At 51.9% G+C, this 19,878-nt stretch overlaps 1 protein-coding gene across 18 annotated transcripts in view; it reads left to right on the forward strand.

Moving 5' to 3' along the window:
- LOC127463330 (uncharacterized) overlaps positions 1–19,878 on the forward strand; it is a 114,925-nt gene that overhangs the window by 79,867 nt on the left and 15,180 nt on the right. For 4 of the 18 annotated variants that reach the window (XR_007900785.1, XR_007900781.1, XR_007900786.1 and 1 more), the window contains one exon: positions 14,699–15,095. Coding sequence is in view for 5 of the 18 variants with exons in the window: in XM_051772633.1 (XP_051628593.1) it covers positions 2,649–2,837 (189 nt within the window). In the remaining 13 variants the exon portion in view is untranslated. Of the gene's footprint in view, positions 1–105; positions 162–245; positions 371–2,648; positions 3,574–9,074; positions 9,622–13,963; positions 14,036–14,139; positions 14,242–14,698; positions 15,096–15,199; positions 15,302–16,130; positions 16,455–19,878 lie in introns of those variants that run through there. The other 14 variants (XM_051772629.1, XM_051772631.1, XM_051772632.1 and 11 more) reach the window with 11 other exon arrangements.

The following is a 19,878-nucleotide window of genomic DNA, read 5'->3' on the forward strand; positions in this document are numbered from 1 at the left end:
GCCCGGCGGTCGGGGCGGGCCGGGAAGCGGCGCCTGCGCAGAGCGAGGCGTTGGCCGGGCCGGGCCTGAAGCGCTCGGGGCCACCGCGCAGGGCAGTGGCGGCGACCGGCCGGGGCGGGGGGTGCGGGGTAAGAGCAGGTTTTAGGGAAGAAACGCCTGTGGTGAGTAATCAGAAGAGAAGGGTGAAAGCCAAGGGCCTTTGACTTCCCCGGTGCACTTAATTTTCTTGTTCTCCTCTCTTTCAGGACAGGGAAAATCGTTGACTTGGGTCCAGCAATGCCGAATGTGTTGGGGTGTGAGCAGCCAAAGGCAACAGGCTGCAGCCCCACCGACCGGCGCTGGGGGCACCTGGTGCAGCCCGTGGGGTGAGGTAAGTCAGAGGGACACGTTTCTCTCCTCCTGCCTGTTGGCATTTGCTCCCTGGGCACTGGCTCTGTTTCCACTGCAGGTTGGTCCTTGCCGTGCTGGGAAGGGGTGAAGGGCTGGGTGAGCGTGGGGTCCCCGAGCTGTGGGGTTGGGCTGTGCTGAGAGGGGCAGGTGGGTCCCCGTTGGTGAGCCCGAGCCTTGGCTTGGGGGTTCAGGAGCCCGGGGAGCCGAGCTTGGGGGGGTGTTTGCAGCTCTGCCAGGGCTGGGGCTGACACAGTGCTGGGGGAGAGCCTGGAGCTGGGCTGGGCCGGGGGACAGACGCAGGGGAGCTGGGGGAGGGTTTGGGACTCCCTGGGGGAAAGGAGGGATGGATGGGCTGGATGGAGCCACAGGCACGTGCTCGTGGGAACACACTTATCCAGGGTGCTGGGATCCGGGTCAAACTCCAGTTCCCCTCGTGTCCAGGGATGCAGGGTCTGAGGGATTGGATTTCCCTGGGGGTTTGCAGGAGATCAGGAATGAGAGGAAACATGGTGCCAGAGCAGGCTGTGCTTGCCTCTGAGGACAGAGAGCCTGTGGGCTGAGGTGAGATTGCTGTGAGTGTTGGGATGAGCATTCCAGCGAACAGGGAGCTTGGAATTCCAGGTGCTGATGGAACCATCACCTTAGGTGTGTTTAGTTTGTGTCTGTGGGAGCTGGGATTCGGGCTGGAGAGCTGTTGCTGGGAACAAAGGGTGGAGAAAACCTGCTCCACGCATGTGTAAGGAAGGATGGAGTAGCAGGGAAGGGGAGTATTTCTATACAGTATCAATATTCTCCATGTGGGATGGAGCAGCAATGGGGGTGGTTGGGTTTGGCCTGGGCCGGTCAGGATCTGCCATAAACAACCCACCAGACCCTGAACCGTCACTGGACATGTCCAGCCCCTCAGCAGAAACCCAAGTTGTTCATTTGTTACAGAGGAAAAATGATTGGTAATTGCTTCTGATCTGTGGAGAATTCCCTTTGGAATGGTCAAACAGAGAGCGTATCAAGGCAGGCAGAGCATTTCTTTTGGCTCTTTTTTTTTTCTGGTTTGTCATTTTCTGTTTGGCTTCAATGCATTTTGTGTGCTCCTGTTCAGGAAGCAGCGTATTTTTACCTGAAATTCAGGGTGGTTTTGTTTGTTTGTTTAGGATTTTTTTCTTTCCCAGTTGAATCAGGCCTAGTCCAGTGTTGTCCTACAGGACTGCTTTGGTGCTGGGTCAGAGAGAGAGAAGGGGAATGACTTTTCATTCTCTTCCAAGCACAAGTGGAAGGTTGTCTTGTCCCTCCCCAAAGCACTGCAGGCACATGGGAGTAGCTCAGTGCTGGCCCAGTTCTCTGAGAAACACCCGTGGGGGAGAGGTTTAAGTCTTAATGACAACACTCTGGTCTCTTGATGGCAAAGACTGGGTCCTCCAGTCCCAGCCTGATGAGGGAGAACAGGAACCTCTATTCTTCATGGCAAACCTTCTGTTACTCCTTGTGCAGTCTTTTCTTTCTGTTGTATGTGTTACTGTCCAGAATCTCTCCGAGGAAAGCTGTTACAAATTTAGAGGTAGGACTGGAATTTGGGGCTGTTCCCTACAAACTCCTGCAAAGCCTGAAGGACCGGGCTGATGACTGCTCTTAACAAAGGTGGTTTATTAATATTCCGTCAGATTTCCCTCAGCTCTGGGCAGGACAGGCAAGGGTTAGGGTGGGGAATTGTGCAAGCAAGACTTGTTATTTCTCCTGTGTGTGTGTCAGTTTGGCAGGGCTGGGAGAAGGAGGACTCGTGTGGGCACCTCCAGAGACAGCGGGAACGGGAGCGTGCTGCGGAGGAGGGAAATTCCAGGAGGTGGGTGCCGAGAAATTTGTCCTTCCCTCGCCCTGTGCTCTGCACTTAGCAGTGGGTCAAGTGCAGAAGTTTCCTGGGGACCCTGGGAAATGATGCCGGGTCTGCCAAGAAAAGTGGGGCCAAAGGAGCAGGACCTGACTCTGCCAGCGTGGGAGAAACAAGGGACGGGTCATCCTCTGCCTCCAGGAGGGAGGGCAGCAGGAACGGCCACGGACTAAAGCACTGAAGTGCCGTTCCCCAGGGAGCCCCTGCCCAGACCTGAACTTGCTTCTGCACTTGCTGTCCCTTTCCCAGCGGAGCCGAAGCGTCGGGTGCAGCTGCCGGGGGGATGGAGCTGCCAAGGACAAGCTGGGAGGGTGTTTGCGAGGGAAGGGGGTAGAAGGAGCTCTTGATGTGCTTTGTTTACTTCTTCATCCCACAGAATTGCCACGAGAGGAAATACTTCAGAGGGGCTTCCCTCCAGATAAGGCCTGAAGATGCCAGGAGGTTTCAGCCGGGAGGAAAGGAGCTGTGGAAGAAAAGCAGCCTAAAAACAGCCAGTGGGGATCATCAGGTTTTCCAGCCAAGAAGAACAAGGAGAGAGATGAGGGAATCGGGTTCCAATTCCTAATGCTTTGGTGGGTGCAGGAATGATTTCTGTGTGTTTTCCAGTCCCTTTGGATTCCTGAGATGATTTTAAAATGATGGCTTTAGCAATCAACTAAATCGCAGATGTTGTTTTTGAGAGGAAATGATGCCAAAGAAATGCAGAGTTTTGGGGATGATTTGGGTCAGTTTTTGGGGTCAGTTTGGGGTCGTTGTTTGGGGTGATTTGGGTCAGCTTTTGGGATGATTGGGGTCAGTTTTGGGTCAGCTTTTGGGATGATTGGGGTCAGGTTTTGGGGTCAGTTTTGGGTCAGCTTTTGGGGTGATTTGGGTCGGTTTTGGGTCAATTTTTGGGGAGCACTGGGTGTTACTGGGGGTTGTTGAGGAGCACTGGGTGTTACTGGGGTGTACTGGGGAGCGCTGGGTGTTACTGAGGGTTGTTGGGGAGCACTGGGAGAGAAAATGAAAAATAAAGAGAATAAAAAATAAACGAAGTAAAGAAGGAAATATAAAAAAGAAAATTTAAAAAAAAAGGCAAAAAAACTAAAAAGGAAATAAAATGAAAATGAAATAAAAGAGAGAAAAAAAAAAAAAGAAACCCCTTCTTGGGCCCCCCGTTTCCTCTCCTCCCCCCCCCCCGAACCGTAAATTGCGGGGTCATCACCCCTAAAATGTGAGAAGGGGACCCCGAAATGTGGGTGAGGGAACCCCAGGGAGCCGGAAAAGTGGAGGGGGAGCCGCAGTAAGAAAGCGAAGCCGGGCGGTCGGGCGGCGGGGTGGGGGGGGGAAGCGCATGCGCAGTCGTTGGCAAGACGCCGGCGATCACGTGGTAAGTAAGGGCAGGCAGGAGAGGGACCGGCGACGCATGCGCAGTGGCTCTCGTGCCGGTGCAGCGCTCCCTGCTCGAGTTAAGGGCCGGTTCCGGCGGCAGGGCGGGACTCGCGGCCTCCCGTCTGTCCCGGGGTGTGTGTGGGGGGAATAACGTGAATTTCTCCTGATTTTAATTCTCTTGGGCTCTTGTCCTCATTTTAATTTTTTGAAGGCTCTTGTCCTGATTTTAATTTTTTGAAGGCTCTAGTCCTGATTTTAATTTTTTGAAGGCTCTTGTCCTGATTTTAATTTTTTTAAGGCTCTTCTCCTAAATTTAATTTTAAGGCTCTTGTCCTGATTTTAATTCTCTTGGTTCAAACCATTTCCTAATAAGTCAGTTTTAATGAAGTGTTAAAAGGAGAACTTAAATAAGGGTAATTTCTGATGGAGAATAATGGGAAGAAGTGGTTTAAGTTCCCTAAACATGTTTTATATCAGTCCATGGTTATTTAATTGAACATTGTTTGGAATTTTTCTTTTTGCATTCGTTCCTGGTGTGCTTTTCTCTATCTAAGGGATGTTTGGAGGTCTTTTTGATTGCTTGAAGGTTTTTAATGTCAGTGCTGGATTGGGGTGGACAGTCATTGTAACATGATTTAGAGTTCGATGCATTTTATTCTGTGTGCCCTGTTTGATGTCTCGTGTTCAGCGAGTGACTGGTCAGAGTTTGGCCCAAGCCTTTGTTTTTCAGGTGAAAAACCCGAAGGGGGAATTGTAGTTGCAGCTTTGCCCTTGAGCTGCAGCTGGAGCCTGGCCAAAGAACAAGGCAAAGCTCCCTGGGGAAGGAAGGGGGAGCCAGAGAAGAAAAGCAGCTGCAGCCAGAAAGGTGGGTTTGGGCGGGAGAAGAGGGGCTGTGACCCAGCAAGGGGCTCTGGAGGGCTCTGGGGTCCCTGTAATGGCTCTGGGGTCTCTATAGGGGCTCTGGGGTCTCTATAGGGGCTCTGGAGGGCTCTGGGGTCCCTATAATGGCTCTGGGGTCTCTGTAGGGACTCTGGGGTTTCTATCGTGGCTCTGGGGTCCCTATAATGGCTCTGGGGTCTCTGTAGGGGCTCTGGGGTCCCTCTCCTGGCTCGGGGTCCCTCTCCTGGCTCGGGGTCCCTCTCCCTGCCGGCACAGGAGCTGCTGCCGCCCCAGCAAGAGGCAGAGGAGTCGCTGCCCAGAAGCAAGAACTCACTGAGAGCTGAACTGGGGCAGTGTGGGCAGGGCCAGAGGGGAGCAAAGGAAGGGATTTGTTGCTAAGAAAAGAAATAAAGTTTGGGTCATTTGTTGGGGAGATTTGTGTCAGTTTCTGATCATTTTTGGGGGCGATTTGGCTGACTTGGGTCATTTTTTGGGGAGATTTGGGTGAGTCTTGGTGTCAGTGTTTTGGGGTTTTGGGGTCAGTTTCTGGTCATATCTGGGGCTGATTTTGTATCATTTTGGGTCAGTTTTGGGGGGGGGGGGTTGCATTTTTAGGTCAGGTTTTGGGCCAATTTGGAGTTAGTTTTTGAGGTGATTTGGGCCAGTTTTGGGTCAGTTCTGGATCAATTTTTGGAGTGAATTGGATCAGTTTTTGTGTCTTTTTTGGGGAGATTTGAATCAGTTTCTGGTCATTTTTTGGGGAGATTTGGGTGAGTTCTGGGTCATTTTTGGGGAGATTTGAATCAGTTTCTGGTAGTTTTTTGGGGAGACTTGGGTGAGTTCTGGGTCTCTCCTGATTTTAATTTTTACAGGCTCCCCTCCTGATTTTAATTTTTTCAGGCTCCCCTCCTGATTTTAATTTTTTCAGGCTCCCCTCCTGATTTTAATTTTTTCAGGCTCCCCTCCTGATTTTAATTTTTTCAGGATCCCCTCCTGTTTTTAATTTTTTTAAGCTCCTCTCCTGATTTTTATTGTATTAGTCCCCTGTCCTGATTTTAATTTTTTCAGGCTCTTTTCCTGTTTTTAATATTTTTAGGCTCCTCTTCTGATTGTAATTCTTTTAGGCTCGTCTCCTGATTTTTAGATTTTTAGTCTCCTCTCCTGATTTTTATTCTCCCACCCGCCCTTCCCCGGCCCCAGCAGCGCTGTCAGTTGTTGTCACTGAGGAGTCAAACTATGCTTTAAATAATGAGACCCTGGCCTGATGGCCCAGTGTCAAGGCAAAAGGTGGAATGCTCTCTGAGTGTTGAGATGTAACAAGGGCTAATCCTTTTTGCAGTGGGATGGAGCCTGGAAAGTGCACAGAGCTGAGCCCAGGGATTGAAAGGGACCAAGCAAGGGAGGTGAAGAAAGAAGGAAGAAGGGAAGTGAGGCAGCAGGCAAGCAGCACCAAGTTGCTGTGTAAGCAGGTGAGTTGTGTTGAGGTTCCTCAGGCAGGCACTGAGGACTTGGAGGGCTCCAGACAGAGCAGACCTGGGAAGGCCCTCGGTGAAGCCCCTCAGAAACCTGAAGCCCCTGGGCCTTTTGGGGCGCCTGAGCTATTGCAGCCCTGGGGATGGCTTTGGTTTCCTTCTCTCCTCAGAGTAAAACTCTGTGGGGGAGTCTGTGATCTCCCTGATTTTTGTGTCATAACTGAAACTTGGAAGGAAGTTGACCTTGTGTAGTTTCCCAACTGACTTGGCCGGGTTGAACCAGCAGTGCCAGATTGTTGTAGTGTGCAGGGTGTTGTTTGTGTCTGAGCAGTTTGGGGTTGATTTGCCAAGGGAGGCCGTGGAATGTTATGGTGTTTTTGTCCCAATATTTGGAGGCAGTGCCCTGGATGAGTTGATTTCTGCCTCACTCCCTGATATCTGAGTTAGGAGATGTACCAAGAACTGGGAGTTTTTGCAGTGGGATGTTCCCTAGAAAGTGCATGGAGCTGAGCCAAGGAACTTAAAGGGACTAAGCAAGCAAAGTCAAGAAAGAATGAAGAGGGGAACTGAGGCAGCAGCCAAGCAGCATCAGGCTCCTCTACAACCAGGTGAGTTGTCTTGAAGTTGATAAGGTGGTCACTGAGAACTTTGGGGGCTGCAGGCACAGGTGACCACCAGAGACCCCCGATGGAGCCCCTCAGAGACCTTATAAGGGTTTGTGTAGATGGGAACAGGTGTTGGGAGTGTCCTGAATGTGCAACAGGAATGCAGGGAAGGAAAATGAGCCCTCCTGTAATGCTGACCCCTCCCATCAGCTGCAGTGGAGACCCCTCCGTGTGCCCTTTGGGAGCGGATTGCCAGGGCACCTGGAGGGCTGGGATCATGGCAGGGTGTTGTAAGCAAGGAATGCCTGGCTTCTAAAAGTCACCAGCTGAGTCTTAGAGGCTCCTTTGAAGAGCTGAGTTCAGGCAGGCAAATTGCCCCCCCCAGGAGGGACTCTGTGCCTGCTCTCCCGTGGCTCCAAGGGATCTCTGGCCCTTCACGCCGGCACCGAGATTTTCTCGGGAAGGGCCTCAGATCTCCGGACCAGTCTGGGACACAGGCAAGATCCCCCTGCAGTTTAGGACCAAATTGGCCCCCTGGAGGGACAGTGCTGTTGGTGCCCCCCGGGTTGGGGCACCCCGAGGACTCCAGCGCGCACCGAAAGGATTATTCGGGGAGATCCTCGGGGTGCCCGGCCCTGGGGAGCTCAAAGCAAGGTCCCTGCCATGGATTCAGGCATTGCTGAGAGTATCCCAGGGGTCCCTGTCCCTGCTAGACAGGGAGCTCTCTAATGGGCTGTAATTGGGTTCTAAAAGCGGTGCTCCAAGTGCCAAACAAGTGTGGGATTGGGATTAAGAAATGAGCAGTGAGGGTGCAATTGGCTGTTTTCTCTGGAATGTGACTGTGAGAGCTGCAGGAGTGCCAGGTGTGTGTTCCAGTCCCCAGCATTTGGTTTGCACATGTCCTGCTCAGACACAGGTCCAACTTGCTCAGTCCTTAACCCAATAGAGGGAGAATTAAGGACTGGCACTGTTAAGGTGATTGGTGTGACCGGGGTCAAACTGGGAAAACACTGGGGAATTCCTGAGTCTCTCTATTTGCCAAACTCACCCAAACCTGTGCTAGGAAGAGATGGACTGGAGTCTCTGATCTCCTGGGCAGTTGTCCTGCATGACCTGGGAGCCTCTGGGATTAGACTGGCCTGGGCAGACAGGGAGCAGTTTGTCCTGTGGAGCTGGGCTGGGTTTGTTGAGGATGCCTTGGGAGGCAGGGCTGGAGAGGCTCCTCTGTTGGCTGTAGTGGTGGAAGGTTGTAGCAGCAGGGCTGGAGCCTTCGCCCTCCTGCTCCCCCCGTGAGCCCCGACGGGCCCGTGCCCTTGGCAATGGAGGGCCCCCCATTGCTGAGTCAGCGGTTCCGGGGGCCAGGAGGGATGGGATCAGGATGCCGAGCTCCGCCCAGGGCCAGGGCTGCCAGTGTTCAACCATGCAGGGAACTGAAAGCACAGGGAGATGGAGGCCAAGCTGCAGCACAGGGATGGGTGAGAAAAGACCCTGGTCCTCAGGTGGAGCTTTGAATTCCCTGGAAAAATGGATCCTGTCAGATGGATCAGGCCCTTGTGGGTGCTGGAGCAGAGGCCTCTGTCATTTATGGTCACCCTGAAAGGTTGCAAGGACAGCAAGTTCTGACTGCAGGATGAGGTGGCAAACAAAGTGAAGTGGTCCAGAGAAAAGCTGAGGCTAAAATTGGCCCTGTGCCAGAGCAGCCTCGTGCAGTGCTTGTTGCTGTCCCTGAGTGTCCCATTGCAGTGGATATTTCCAAGGGTGCCTTGTGCTGGGGAGCACTGGGGCAGTTCCCTTTCCCTGGGCAGGGCAGGCAGGGCACGTTTCCCCCCTCGAGGGTGGCTCCACAGTCCCCCCCTGTGCCCTGGGAGCGTGGCAGAACACCTGGACCCACTGTCCTTGTCAGAGAGGGCACAAGGGATGGTTGGATGGGGGAGGGAATGGCTCAGGGAGTACAAGCACCATTACAATGAGTAGGGCAGCACCTGGAAAGGAAGAAGGGGAGTTAATCCAGACAAAATCCAAGCACCTGCCCAACCTGTGATATTTTTAGGAACTCAGTGGTGCTGTGGTCCCCAGGAAGTATTGCCCAGGACTAGGCAGGAGACTTCAGGCTCTGTCACCCCCAGAGCAAGTGTCCAGGGGCAGGCAGTGGGGAGGCAGCTCTGCTGTTGAGGATGGGGTTATTTTCTCTGCTTTATTTTGTCTCCAGAGATATTCTTCCTGTTAATCCAAACTGACTCCATCTCCTAACTCTCTGAAGAGGTTTTCTGCTTTTTGTGGGAGGGTAAGGTTTGGGTTCTAACTATAGAAGAGCCAACAAAATAAAGGCTTCGTGGCAAACAAATGGTGTCTCCCAAACTCTTTGTACTTCAAATAGATGCCTTTATTCTTAGTTTTTTCTTATTGGTATTCTCAAGGTACTTGATACCCTGTCTACAGTTATTTATTTTGGCTTCTCTTTTTTATTTGTTACAGAGTTGATGTGACTGACTTCTTTTTGAAATGCAGCAGTGCTCTCAAGGATATTTCCCCCCCACTCCTGGGCTTGTGCAGGGCTGTTGAGTCCGTGTGTGCCACTGTTCTTGTCCCAGGGGGACCGAGTGACATTTGGAACCAAACCTGGGGACTTGAACTCTAGGAATGTTTCTGTGTCTTTGAATTTTAAATTGCACATGAAGCAGAAATATGTTTGTGTTTTCCAGGTTATATTGTCATGAAAATAGAAATGCATCATTGGATCTTACTCCTCTGAGGGCAAACCACCAGACTGATCATTTCTTAGTCCATCAGACCCAGTGCCAGGAACTCAGAGGGGTGTTTGTGTGCAAATGTGCTGAGTGGTGGTGGCCCCCGTGAGACTGTGACCAGCTGGAAATGTGTGTGTGTGTGTGTGCAGAGCTGGGCTGGATCCCTTGGGATTTGGCTCCCAGATCCCCCCCAGCCTTCAGGAAAACCAGAGGCCACCGAACCCTGAGGGAAGGGAGTCCCATTTGCAGAAGGGTTTTTAGATTGGGGAAAAGCTCTCCAGCACAAAGCCTGTGTTCCAAACACCTTCAGGCCAAAGTCAAGGAGCACAGACCCTGGAGTCATCAAGTTATGAAGTTTGGTTCAAACCATTTCCTAATAAGTCAGTTTTAATGAAGTGTTAAAAGGAGAACTTAAATAAGGGTAATTTCTGATGGAGAATAATGGGAAGAAGTGGTTTAAGTTAACTAAACATGTTTTATATCAGTCCATGGTTATTTAATTGAGCATTGTTTGGAATTTTTCTTTTTGCATTCGTTCCTGGTGTGCTTTTCTCTATCTAAGGGATGTTTGGAGGCCTTTTTGATTGCTTGAAGGTTTTTAATGTCAGTGCTGGATTGGGGTGGACAGTCATTGTAACATGATTTAGAGTTCGATGCATTTTATTCTGTGTGCCCTGTTTGATGTCTCGTGTTCAGCGAGTGACTGGTCAGAGTTTGGCCCAAGCCTTTGTTTTTCAGGTGAAAAACCCGAAGGGGGAATTGTAGTTGCAGCTTTGCCCTTGAGCTGCAGCTGGAGCCTGGCCAAAGAACAAGGCAAAGCTCCCTGGGGAAGGAAGGGGGAGCCAGAGAAGAAAAGCAGCTGCAGCCAGAAAGGTGGGTTTGGGCGGGAGAAGAGGGGCTGTGACCCAGCAAGGGGCTCTGGAGGGCTCTGGGGTCCCTGTAATGGCTCTGGGGTCCCTGTAATGGCTCTGGGGTCTCTATAGGGGCTCTGGGGTCTCTATAGGGGCTCTGGAGGGCTCTGGGGTCCCTATAATGGCTCTGGGGTCTCTGTAGGGACTCTGGGGTTTCTATCGTGGCTCTGGGGTCCCTATAATGGCTCTGGGGTCCCTGTAATGGCTCTGGGGTCCCTGTAATGGCTCTGGGGTCCCTCTCCTGGTTCTGGGGTCCCTCTCCTGGTTCTGGGGTCCCTCTCCTGGCTCGGGGTCCCTCTCCTGGCTCGGGGTCCCTCTCCTGGCTCGGGGTCCCTCTCCCTGCCGGCACAGGAGCTGCTGCCGCCCCAGCAAGAGGCAGAGGAGTCGCTGCCCAGAAGCAAGAACTCACTGAGAGCTGAACTGGGGCCGTGTGGGCAGGGCCAGAGGGGAGCAAAGGAAGGGATTTGTTGCTAAGAAAAGAAATAAAGTTTGGGTCATTTGTTGGGGAGATTTGTGTCAGTTTCTGATCATTTTTGGGGGTTATTTTTAGTGAGTTTCTGGTCATTTTTGGGGGAGATTTGGGTCAGTTTCTGGTCATTTTTCGGGATGATTTGGGTGAGTTTTGGGTTTATTTTTGTGGTAATTTTGGGTCAGTTTCTGGTCATTTTTTGGGGTGATTGGGCTGACTTTTGGGTCATTTTTTTGGGGAGATTTGGGTGAGTCTTGGTATCAGTGTTTTGGGATTTTGGGGTCAGTTTCTGGTCATATTTGGGGCTGATTTTGTATCATTTTGGGTCAGTTTTGGGGGGGGTTTTTTGCATTTTTAGGTCAGGTTTTGGGCCAATTTGGAGTTAGTTTTTGAGGTGATTTGGGCCAGTTTTGTGTCAGTTCTGGATCAATTTTTGGAGTGAATTGGATCAGTTTTTGTGTCACTTTTTGGGGAGATTTGGGTGAGTTCTGGGTCATTTTTGGGGAGATTTGAATCAGTTTCTGGTAGTTTTTTGGGGAGACTTGGGTGAGTTCTGGGTCTCTCCTGATTGTAATTCCTTCAGGCTCCTCTCCTGATTTTAATTTTTTTAGGCTCTTCTCCTCATTTTAATTTTTTAGACTCCTCTCCTGATTTTAATTTTTTTAGTCCCCTATCCTGATTTTAATTTTTTTAGTCCCCTCTCCTGATTGTTATTGTATTAGTCCCCTGTCCTGATTTTAATTTTTTCAGGCTCCTCTTCTGATTTTAATTTTTTTAGGCTCCTCTCCTGATTTTTATTGTATTAGTCCCGTGTCCTGATTTTAATTTTTTCAGGCTCCTCTCCTGTTTTTAATTTTTTTAGGCTCTTCTCCTGATTGTAATTTTTTTAGGCTCTTCTCTTGATTTTAATTCTCTTAGGTTCTTCTCCTGATTTTAATTCTCTTGGGCTCTCCTCCTGATTTTTATATTTTTAGACTCTTCTCCTGATTTTCATTTTTTTTAGGCTCTTCTCCTGATTTTCATTTTTTTTTTAGGCTCTTCTCCTGATTTTAATTCTCTTAGGAGAAGAGCCTAGAGAATTAAAACCAGGAGAAGAGCCTAATTACACAAGTAAATTTTCAAACCACCAGCAATCACAAGCCAATTATCCGATTTCCCAAAAGAACTACACGAACAAATACGGTTATAAAACAACAAAAAAAATGCCATAAGTAAAAAATCGCATAGCAACAGTGCCCCCTGGTGACAGAGAAAAGGAATTGCACATAAATTTGAGATGAAATACTGCCACCTGCTGACGGAAAACAGGAACTGCATTGAAAAAATTTTGAACAGCGCATGCGCAGTCGTTGGCAAAACGCCGGCGATCACGTGGTAAGTAAGGGCAGGCAGGAGAGGGACCGGCGACGCATGCGCAGTGGCTCTCGTGCCGGTGCAGCGCTCCCTGCTCGAGTTAAGGGCCGGTTCCGGCGGCAGGGCGGGACTCGCGGTCTCCCGTCTGTCCCGGGGTGTGCGGGAGGGGAATAACGTGAAGATTTCTTGGGGTGAAAGCGCAGAAATTAGCGAGGAGGGACGCTAATTTGGGTAAACTCGGTCACCGGAAGTAGTGAGCGACCGGAAGTCCTCCAAGGCCCCGGCCCGGAAGTCCGCCAAGCCCATAGCAAAGATGGCGCCACCAGGACCGGAACGACCACACTAAAGATGGCGGCCCCTGCCCGGAAGTTTGCCAAGCCCACAGTAAAGATGGCGCCGCCAGGACCGGAACGACCACACTAAAGATGGCGGCGAGAGGCCTCCGCCGCGACCCGGACCCCCACCCCGCGCCCGCAGCGCCGTCTCGCCGCGCTGCTTCCCGCTGCGGGGACAGGGCGGGCGCGGGCGGCAGGTTCGTGGGCGGCGGCAGGCACCGGCGCCGGCAGCCCCCGTCTCGGGGCCGCGGCGCGCGAGGACCGCATGGCGCGCACGTCGCGCCGCCCTCTCGCCCCGCTCTCTCGCCCCGCTCCACTCCCGCCCCTGCCCCCGCTTCTGCCCCCGCTTCTGCCCCGCTCGCTCCCGCCGTGCCCTGGAGATGCTATCGGGGCTGCGCCGCCGCCTTCCCCCCCCGGAAGCGACCCACGGCGGCAGATTCGACGGAGATCGACCCCGGGGTAAGCTGGGCGCGTCCAAAGGCGCCGCGGGTCTCGCCAAGGGCGGGGGGGGGAGGCGCGCGGCTGCAGTGCCGCTCCCGGCCGTGTCCGCCAGGCGGCGACTGTGAGGCAGGGCCCGGCGCTCGGCGGCGCTCTTGCAAGCGACGCCCCTGGCAAAGCGGCGCTGCTTGGGCACTGCCGGCCTTCCCCCGGAGTGCCCGGGCTGGCCCAGCACCTGGCCGAACCTCTTAGGGAAAAGGCAAGGAACAACTGCGCTTCTTCTGCCCTTTCTTTAGCCCGGGACTGGAACACAGACAAAATCAAGGGGCTCTTGGACCTGTGCAGGCTCCGAGCAGTTTTCAGCCTTCCTTAGCAGAGCATTCTCACCCTCCGAAAAGCTGAAAGGCTTTAACAGCTGGACACGCGCCTGCAGCTGTGCAGATTAATGTAGTTTCTTTTAGGAAATGAAGGGGAAGTTTTCCTGTTGGGAGCCTAAATACCGAGTCTACTCTGCTTTTTCAATCAGGTGACGAAGCTTATGGAAGAAAAGAACAAAGGCCTCGAGGTGAGTACATTCTACCGAGTTCTGCTTTTCTGGCATCGGTTTGGGAAAATCACGTGAAATTCTAAAAAGCTTCTCTCCGTGTTTTCTAGTTGTTTTTTCAGCCTTGCTCTAAGTTTCATGTAGAAAAGGGCATAGAATTATTAGAACAGACAAACTAGACTTCCTCGGGAGAGATGGAAGAAAAGTCTGCTGATTCCAGTTCTGCTTTTCTTGTCTTCCCTTCGACTGTCGTTTTCTCTCCCCTGCTGTTCAAATAGGCTGCAGTTAATTGCTCTGCTGAAGAGTTTGCTGTCCTAAGTGTCTGTCAAATTGATGCCTTCAACTCAAGACAGCACCTGCTCCTTAGTTACAAAAAGTTCCTCACAGGAAATTTTCAGGCGTGCCCATAAATCTCCTCGCTGTTTGTTTGGGAGAACAGGCTTTTCTCGTCTGTAACAGAACAGTCCTGTCATCTGCTCTGGAATGCTGGTGGCAATCTAGTCAGAAGAGGACCCCGTGCTTCACTAATTTTCCCTTTTTGTTGTTGGGGGTGACTTCTTCCCAGGCATGTTATTCTTGACCCCCCGGGGCAAACGGAGGTGTCAGCGTCAGGAGCCATCCTAACTGAGGCCCTGGGAGGTCAGTGCTTTTTGTGTGACTGGACGGTGAAGCTGTCTGTGGGAATGACCTGGCTATGGCTCAGTGTAGTCCTAATTAAGGTGTCTTTTACTCCGTGTTCCCAGGCTGCCTCTTTCCCTTCGGTCGCCGTGGGTGTGCCGGACGCCTCTGGCAGGACTAACCCTGTGGCTTTTATGTCCAGCGTGCTGTGCTGTGTGTGCCTGCAGGTAAGAAAAGCTGGGAGTGCAGTCCCTCTGCTTTGGTTGCTGTGTCTCTTTGGGAGTGATTTTGGAGGGGAATGCCAGAGCGATTTGGTTTGAAGGGGACCTTCAAAGGCCAGCCTGTCTTGCGTGGGCAGGGACACCTTCCACTGTCCCCGGTTGCTGCGAGTCCCGTCCAGCCTGGCCTGGAACACTTGCAGGGATGGGGCAGGCTCAGCTTCCCTGTGCAGTGTGCTCTGATATCTCTCCACTGGCATCCTGAAAAATTTTGTCAGCACGTTTTGTGTGACAATGGTAAGCGGGACCTGGGTGAAAATTGGGGTTCTCTGAGGTGCAGAGGGAAAGAATTCTCCTTTGAAGTCCAATGTAATTCAGTTTTGCACGAGTCTTGTCTGACTTATGTTTGAATTGCTTTCTATTCTAGGCAGTTCTTTTAAATTAAACTTTTGTGTCTCCCCCCCAGTATCTTGTACAAGACAAAGCTACCTTTCCTCGTGGGAACGGACTGGCCGGGCTTTGGCAATCTGGCCCCTCGAAAGACTAAGTGACCTCTTCCAACAGGGGAAGACTTTCTGGCAAGCGGTGCCAGGAAGAACTGGAGTTTCTGGAGAATAAAAGCTGGAAGCGTGCCCCTGAAAATCCCCAGCCCTGGGTGGTCAGTGGTCTGACTTGCACGGACCGGTGGCCTTGGCCAGGAGCGGTCCTGCGGGAAGCGCCTTTGCCCAGGCTGTAATTTTAATTTCCCTTGGATGCTTGGCAAAGCCCCTCTGGGTGAGCCCCAGTGCCTGGCAGGAGCAGAGCGGGCTTCCAGGGAGGTATTCACCTGGTCAGCGTCAGGAACCATCCTACCTGAGGCCTCGGTGAGTGCTTTTTGGACGACTGGACGGTGAAGCTGTCTGTGGGAATGACCTGGCTATGGCTCAGTGTAGTCCTAATTAAGGTGTCTTTTACTCCGTGTTCCCAGGCTGCCTCTTTCCCTTCGGTCGCCGTGGGTGCGCCGGACGCCTCTGGCAGGACTGACCCTGTGGCTTTTATGTCCAACGTGCTGTGCTGTGTGTGCCTGCAGGTAAGAAAAGCTGGGAGTGCAGTCCCTCTGCTTTGGTTGCTGTGTCTCTTTGGGAGTGATTTTGGAGGGGAATCCCAGAGCGATTTGGTTTGAAGGGGACCTTCAAAGGCCAGCCTGTCTTCCGTGGGCAGGGACACCTCCCACTGTCCCCGGTTGCTGCGAGTCCCGTCCAGCCTGGCCTGGAACACTTGCAGGGATGGGGCAGGCTCAGCTTCCCTGTGCAGTGTGCTCTAATAGCTCTCCACTGGCATCGTGAAAAATGTTGTCAGCGTGTTTTGTTGGACGACGGTAAGCAGGACCTGGGTGAAAAGGACATTCTCTGAGGTGCTGGGAGAAGGAGGACTCGTGCGGGCACCTCCAGAGACAGCGGGAACGGGAGCGTGCTGCGGAGGAGGGAAATTCCAGGGGGTGGGTGCCGAGAAATTTGGCCTTCCCTCGCCCTGTGCTCTGCACTTAGCAGTGGGTCAAGTGCAGAAGTTTCCTGGGGACCCTGGGAAATGATGCCGGGTCTGCCAAGAAAAGTGGGGCCAAAGGAGCAGGACCTGGGTCTGCCAGCGTGGGAGAAACAAGGGACGGGTCATCCTCTGCCTCCAGGAGGGAGGGCAGCAGGAAAGGCCACGGACTAAAGCACTGAAGTGCCGTTCCCCAGGGAGCCCCTGCCCAGACCTGAACTTGCTTCTGCACTTGCTGTCCCTTTCCCAGCGGAGCCGAAGCGTCGGGTGCCGCTGCCGGGGGGATGGAGCTGCCAAGGACAAGCTGGGAGGGTGTTTGCGAGGGAAGGGGGTAGAAGGAGCTCTTGATGTGCTTTTTTTACTTCTTCATCCCACAGAATTGCCACGAGAGGAAATACTTCAGAGGGGCTTCCCTCCAGATAAGGCCTGAAGATGCCAGGAGGTTTCAGCCGGGAGGAAAGGAGCTGTGGAAGAAAAGCAGCCTAAAAACAGCCAGTGGGGATCATCAGGTTTTCCAGCCAAGAAGAACAAGGAGAGAGATGAGGGAATCGGGTTCCAATTCCTAATGCTTTGGTGGGTGCAGGAATGATTTCTGTGTGTTTTCCAGTCCCTTTGGATTCCTGGGATGATTTTAAAATGATGGCTTTAGCAATCAACTAAATCGCAGATGTTGTTTTTGAGAGGAAATGATGCCAAAGAAATGCAGAGTTTTGGGTCAGTTTTGGGGATGATTTGGGTCAGTTTTTGGGGTCAGTTTGGGGTCATTGTTTGGGGTGATTTGGGTCAGCTTTTGGGATGATTGGGGTCAGTTTTGGGTCAGCTTTTGGGATGATTGGGGTCAGGTTTTGGGGTCAGTTTTGGGTCAGCTTTTGGGGTGATTTGGGTCGGTTTTGGGTCAATTTTTGGGGAGCACTGGGTGTTACTGGGGGTTGTTGAGGAGCACTGGGTGTTACTGGGGTGTACTGGGGAGCACTGGGTGTTACTGAGGGTTGTTGGGGAGCACTGGGTGTTACTGGGGAGCACTGGGAGAGAAAATGAAGAATAAAGAGAATAAAAAATAAACGAAGTAAAGAAGGAAATATAAAAAAGAAAATTTAAAAAAAAGGCAAAAAAACTAAAAAGGAAATAAAATGAAAATGAAATAAAAGAGAGAAAAAAAAAAAAGAAACCCCTTCTTGGGCCCCCCGTTTCCTCTCCTCCCCCCCCCCGAACCGTAAATTGCGGGGTCATCACCCCTAAAATGTGAGAAGGGGACCCCGAAATGTGGGTGAGGGAACCCCAGGGAGCCGGAAAAGTGGAGGGGGAGCCGCAGTAAGAAAGCGAAGCCGGGCGGTCGGGCGGCGGGGTGGGGGGGGGAAGCGCATGCGCAGTCGTTGGCAAGACGCCGGCGATCACGTGGTAAGTAAGGGCAGGCAGGAGAGGGACCGGCGACGCATGCGCAGTGGCTCTCGTGCCGGTGCAGCGCGCCCTGCTCGAGTTAAGGGCCGGTTCCGGCGGCAGGGCGGGACTCGCGGCCTCCCGTCTGTCCCGGGGTGTGTGTGGGGGGAATAACGTGAATTTCTCCTGATTTTAATTCTCTTGGGCTCTTGTCCTCATTTTAATTTTTTGAAGGCTCTTGTCCTGATTTTAATTTTTTGATGGCTCTTGTCCTGATTTTAATTTTTTGAAGGCTCTTCTCCTAAATTTAATTTTTTTAAGGCTCTTGTCCTGATTTTAATTCTCTTGGTTCAAACCATTTCCTAATAAGTCAGTTTTAATGAAGTGTTAAAAGGGGAACTTAAATAAGGGTAATTTCTGATGGAGAATAATGGGAAGAAGTGGTTTAAGTTCCCTAAACATGTTTTATATCAGTCCATGGTTATTTAATTGAGCATTGTTTGGAATTTTTCTTTTTGCATTCGTTCCTGGTGTGCTTTTCTCTATCTAAGGGATGTTTGGAGGTCATTTTGGTTGGTTGAAGGTTTTTAATGTCAGTGCTGGATTGGGGTGGACAGTCATTGTAACATGATTTAGAGTTCGATGCATTTTATTCTGTGTGCCCTGTTTGATGTCTCGTGTTCAGCGAGTGACTGGTCAGAGTTTGGCCCAAGCCTTTGTTTTTCAGGTGAAAAACCCGAAGGGGGAATTGTAGTTGCAGCTTTGCCCTTGAGCTGCAGCTGGAGCCTGGCCAAAGAACAAGGCAAAGCTCCCTGGGGAAGGAAGGGGGAGCCAGAGAAGAAAAGCAGCTGCAGCCAGAAAGGTGGGTTTGGGCGGGAGAAGAGGGGCTGTGACCCAGCAAGGGGCTCTGGAGGGCTCTGGGGTCTCTATAGGGGCTCTGGGGTCTCTATAGGGGCTCTGGGGTCCCTGTAATGGCTCTGGGGTCTCTATAGGGGCTCTGGGGTCTCTATAGGGGCTCGGGGGTCTCTATAATGGCTCTGGGGTCCCTATAATGGCTCTGGGGTCTCTGTAGGGGCTCTGGGGTCCCTCTCCTGGCTCGGGGTCCCTCTCCTGGCTCGGGGTCCCTCTCCTGGCTCGGGGTCCCTCTCCCTGCCGGCACAGGAGCTGCTGCCGCCCCAGCAAGAGGCAGAGGAGTCGCTGCCCAGAAGCAAGAACTCACTGAGAGCTGAACTGGGGCCGTGTGGGCAGGGCCAGAGGGGAGCAAAGGAAGGGATTTGTTGCTAAGAAAAGAAATAAAGTTTGGGTCATTTGTTGGGGAGATTTGTGTCAGTTTCTGATCATTTTTGGGGGTGATTGGGCTGACCTGGGTCATTTTTTGGGGAGATTTGGCTGAGTCTTGGTGTCAGGGTTTTGGGGTCAGTTTCTGGTCATATCTGGGGCTGATTTTGTATCATTTTGGGTCAGTTTTGGGGGGGGGGGTTTGCATTTTTAGGTCAGGTTTTGGGCCAATTTGGAGTTAGTTTTTGAGGTGATTTGGGCCAGTTTTGGGTCAGTTCTGGATCAATTTTTGGGGTGAATTGGATCAGTTTTTGTGTCTTTTTTGGGGAAATTTGAATCAGTTTCTGGTAGTTTTTTGGGGAGACTTGGGTGAGTTCTGGGTCTCTCCTGATTTTAATTTTTTCAGGCTCCCCTCCTGATTTTAATTTTTTCAGGCTCCCCTCCTGATTTTAATTTTTTCAGGCTCCCCTCCTGATTTTAATTTTTTCAGGATCCCCTCCTGTTTTTAATTTTTTTAAGCTCCTCTTCTGATTTTTATTGTATTAGTCCCGTGTCCTGATTTTAATTTTTTTAGGCTCTTTTCCTGTTTTTAATTTTTTAGGCTCCTCTTCTGATTGTAATTCTTTTAGGCTCGTCTCCTGATTTTTAGATTTTTAGTCTCCTCTCCTGATTTTTATTCTCCCACCCGCCCTTCCCTGGCCCCAGCAGCGCTGTCAGTTGTTGTCACTGAGGAGTCAAACTATGCTTTAAATAATGAGACCCTGGCCTGATGGCCCAATGTCAAGGCAAGAGGTGGAATGCTCTCTGAGTGTTGAGATGTAACAAGGGCTAATCCTTTTTGCAGTGGGATGGAGCCTGGAAAGTGCACAGAGCTGAGCCCAGGGATTGAAAGGGACCAAGCAAGGGAGGTGAAGAAAGAAGGAAGAAGGGAAGTGAGGCAGCAGGCAAGCAGCACCAAGTTGCTGTGTAAGCAGGTGAGTTGTGTTGAGGTTCCTCAGGCAGGCACTGAGGACTTGGAGGGCTCCAGACAGAGCAGACCTGGGAAGGCCGTCGGTGAAGCCCCTTGGAAACCTTCTAAGGGTAGGTGTGTATGGTAATAAGTGTTGGGAAATGTCCTGAATGTGGAACAGGAATGCAGGGAAGGAAAATGAGCCCTCCTGTCATGCTGACCCCTCCCATCAGCTGCAGTGGAGACACCTGTGTGTGCCCTTTGGGAGCGGATTGCCAGGGCACCTGGAGGGCTGGGATCATGGCAGGGTGTTGTAAGCAAGGAATGCCTGGCTTCTAAAAGTCACCAGCTGAGTCTTAGAGGCTCCTTTGAAGAGCTGATTTCAGGCAGGCAAATTGCCCCCCAGGAGGGACTCTGTGCCTGCTCTCCCGTGGCTCCAAGGGATCTCTGGCCCTTCACGCCGGCACCGAGATTTTCTCGGGAAGGGCCTCAGATCCCTGGACCAGTCTGGGACACAGGCA

The sequence above is a fragment of the Manacus candei genome, unplaced genomic scaffold, assembly GCF_025592945.1.
Source record: "Manacus candei isolate 608988 ecotype Guabito, Panama unplaced genomic scaffold, ASM2559294v1 h1tg000154l, whole genome shotgun sequence".
NCBI lineage: Eukaryota > Metazoa > Chordata > Aves > Passeriformes > Pipridae > Manacus > Manacus candei.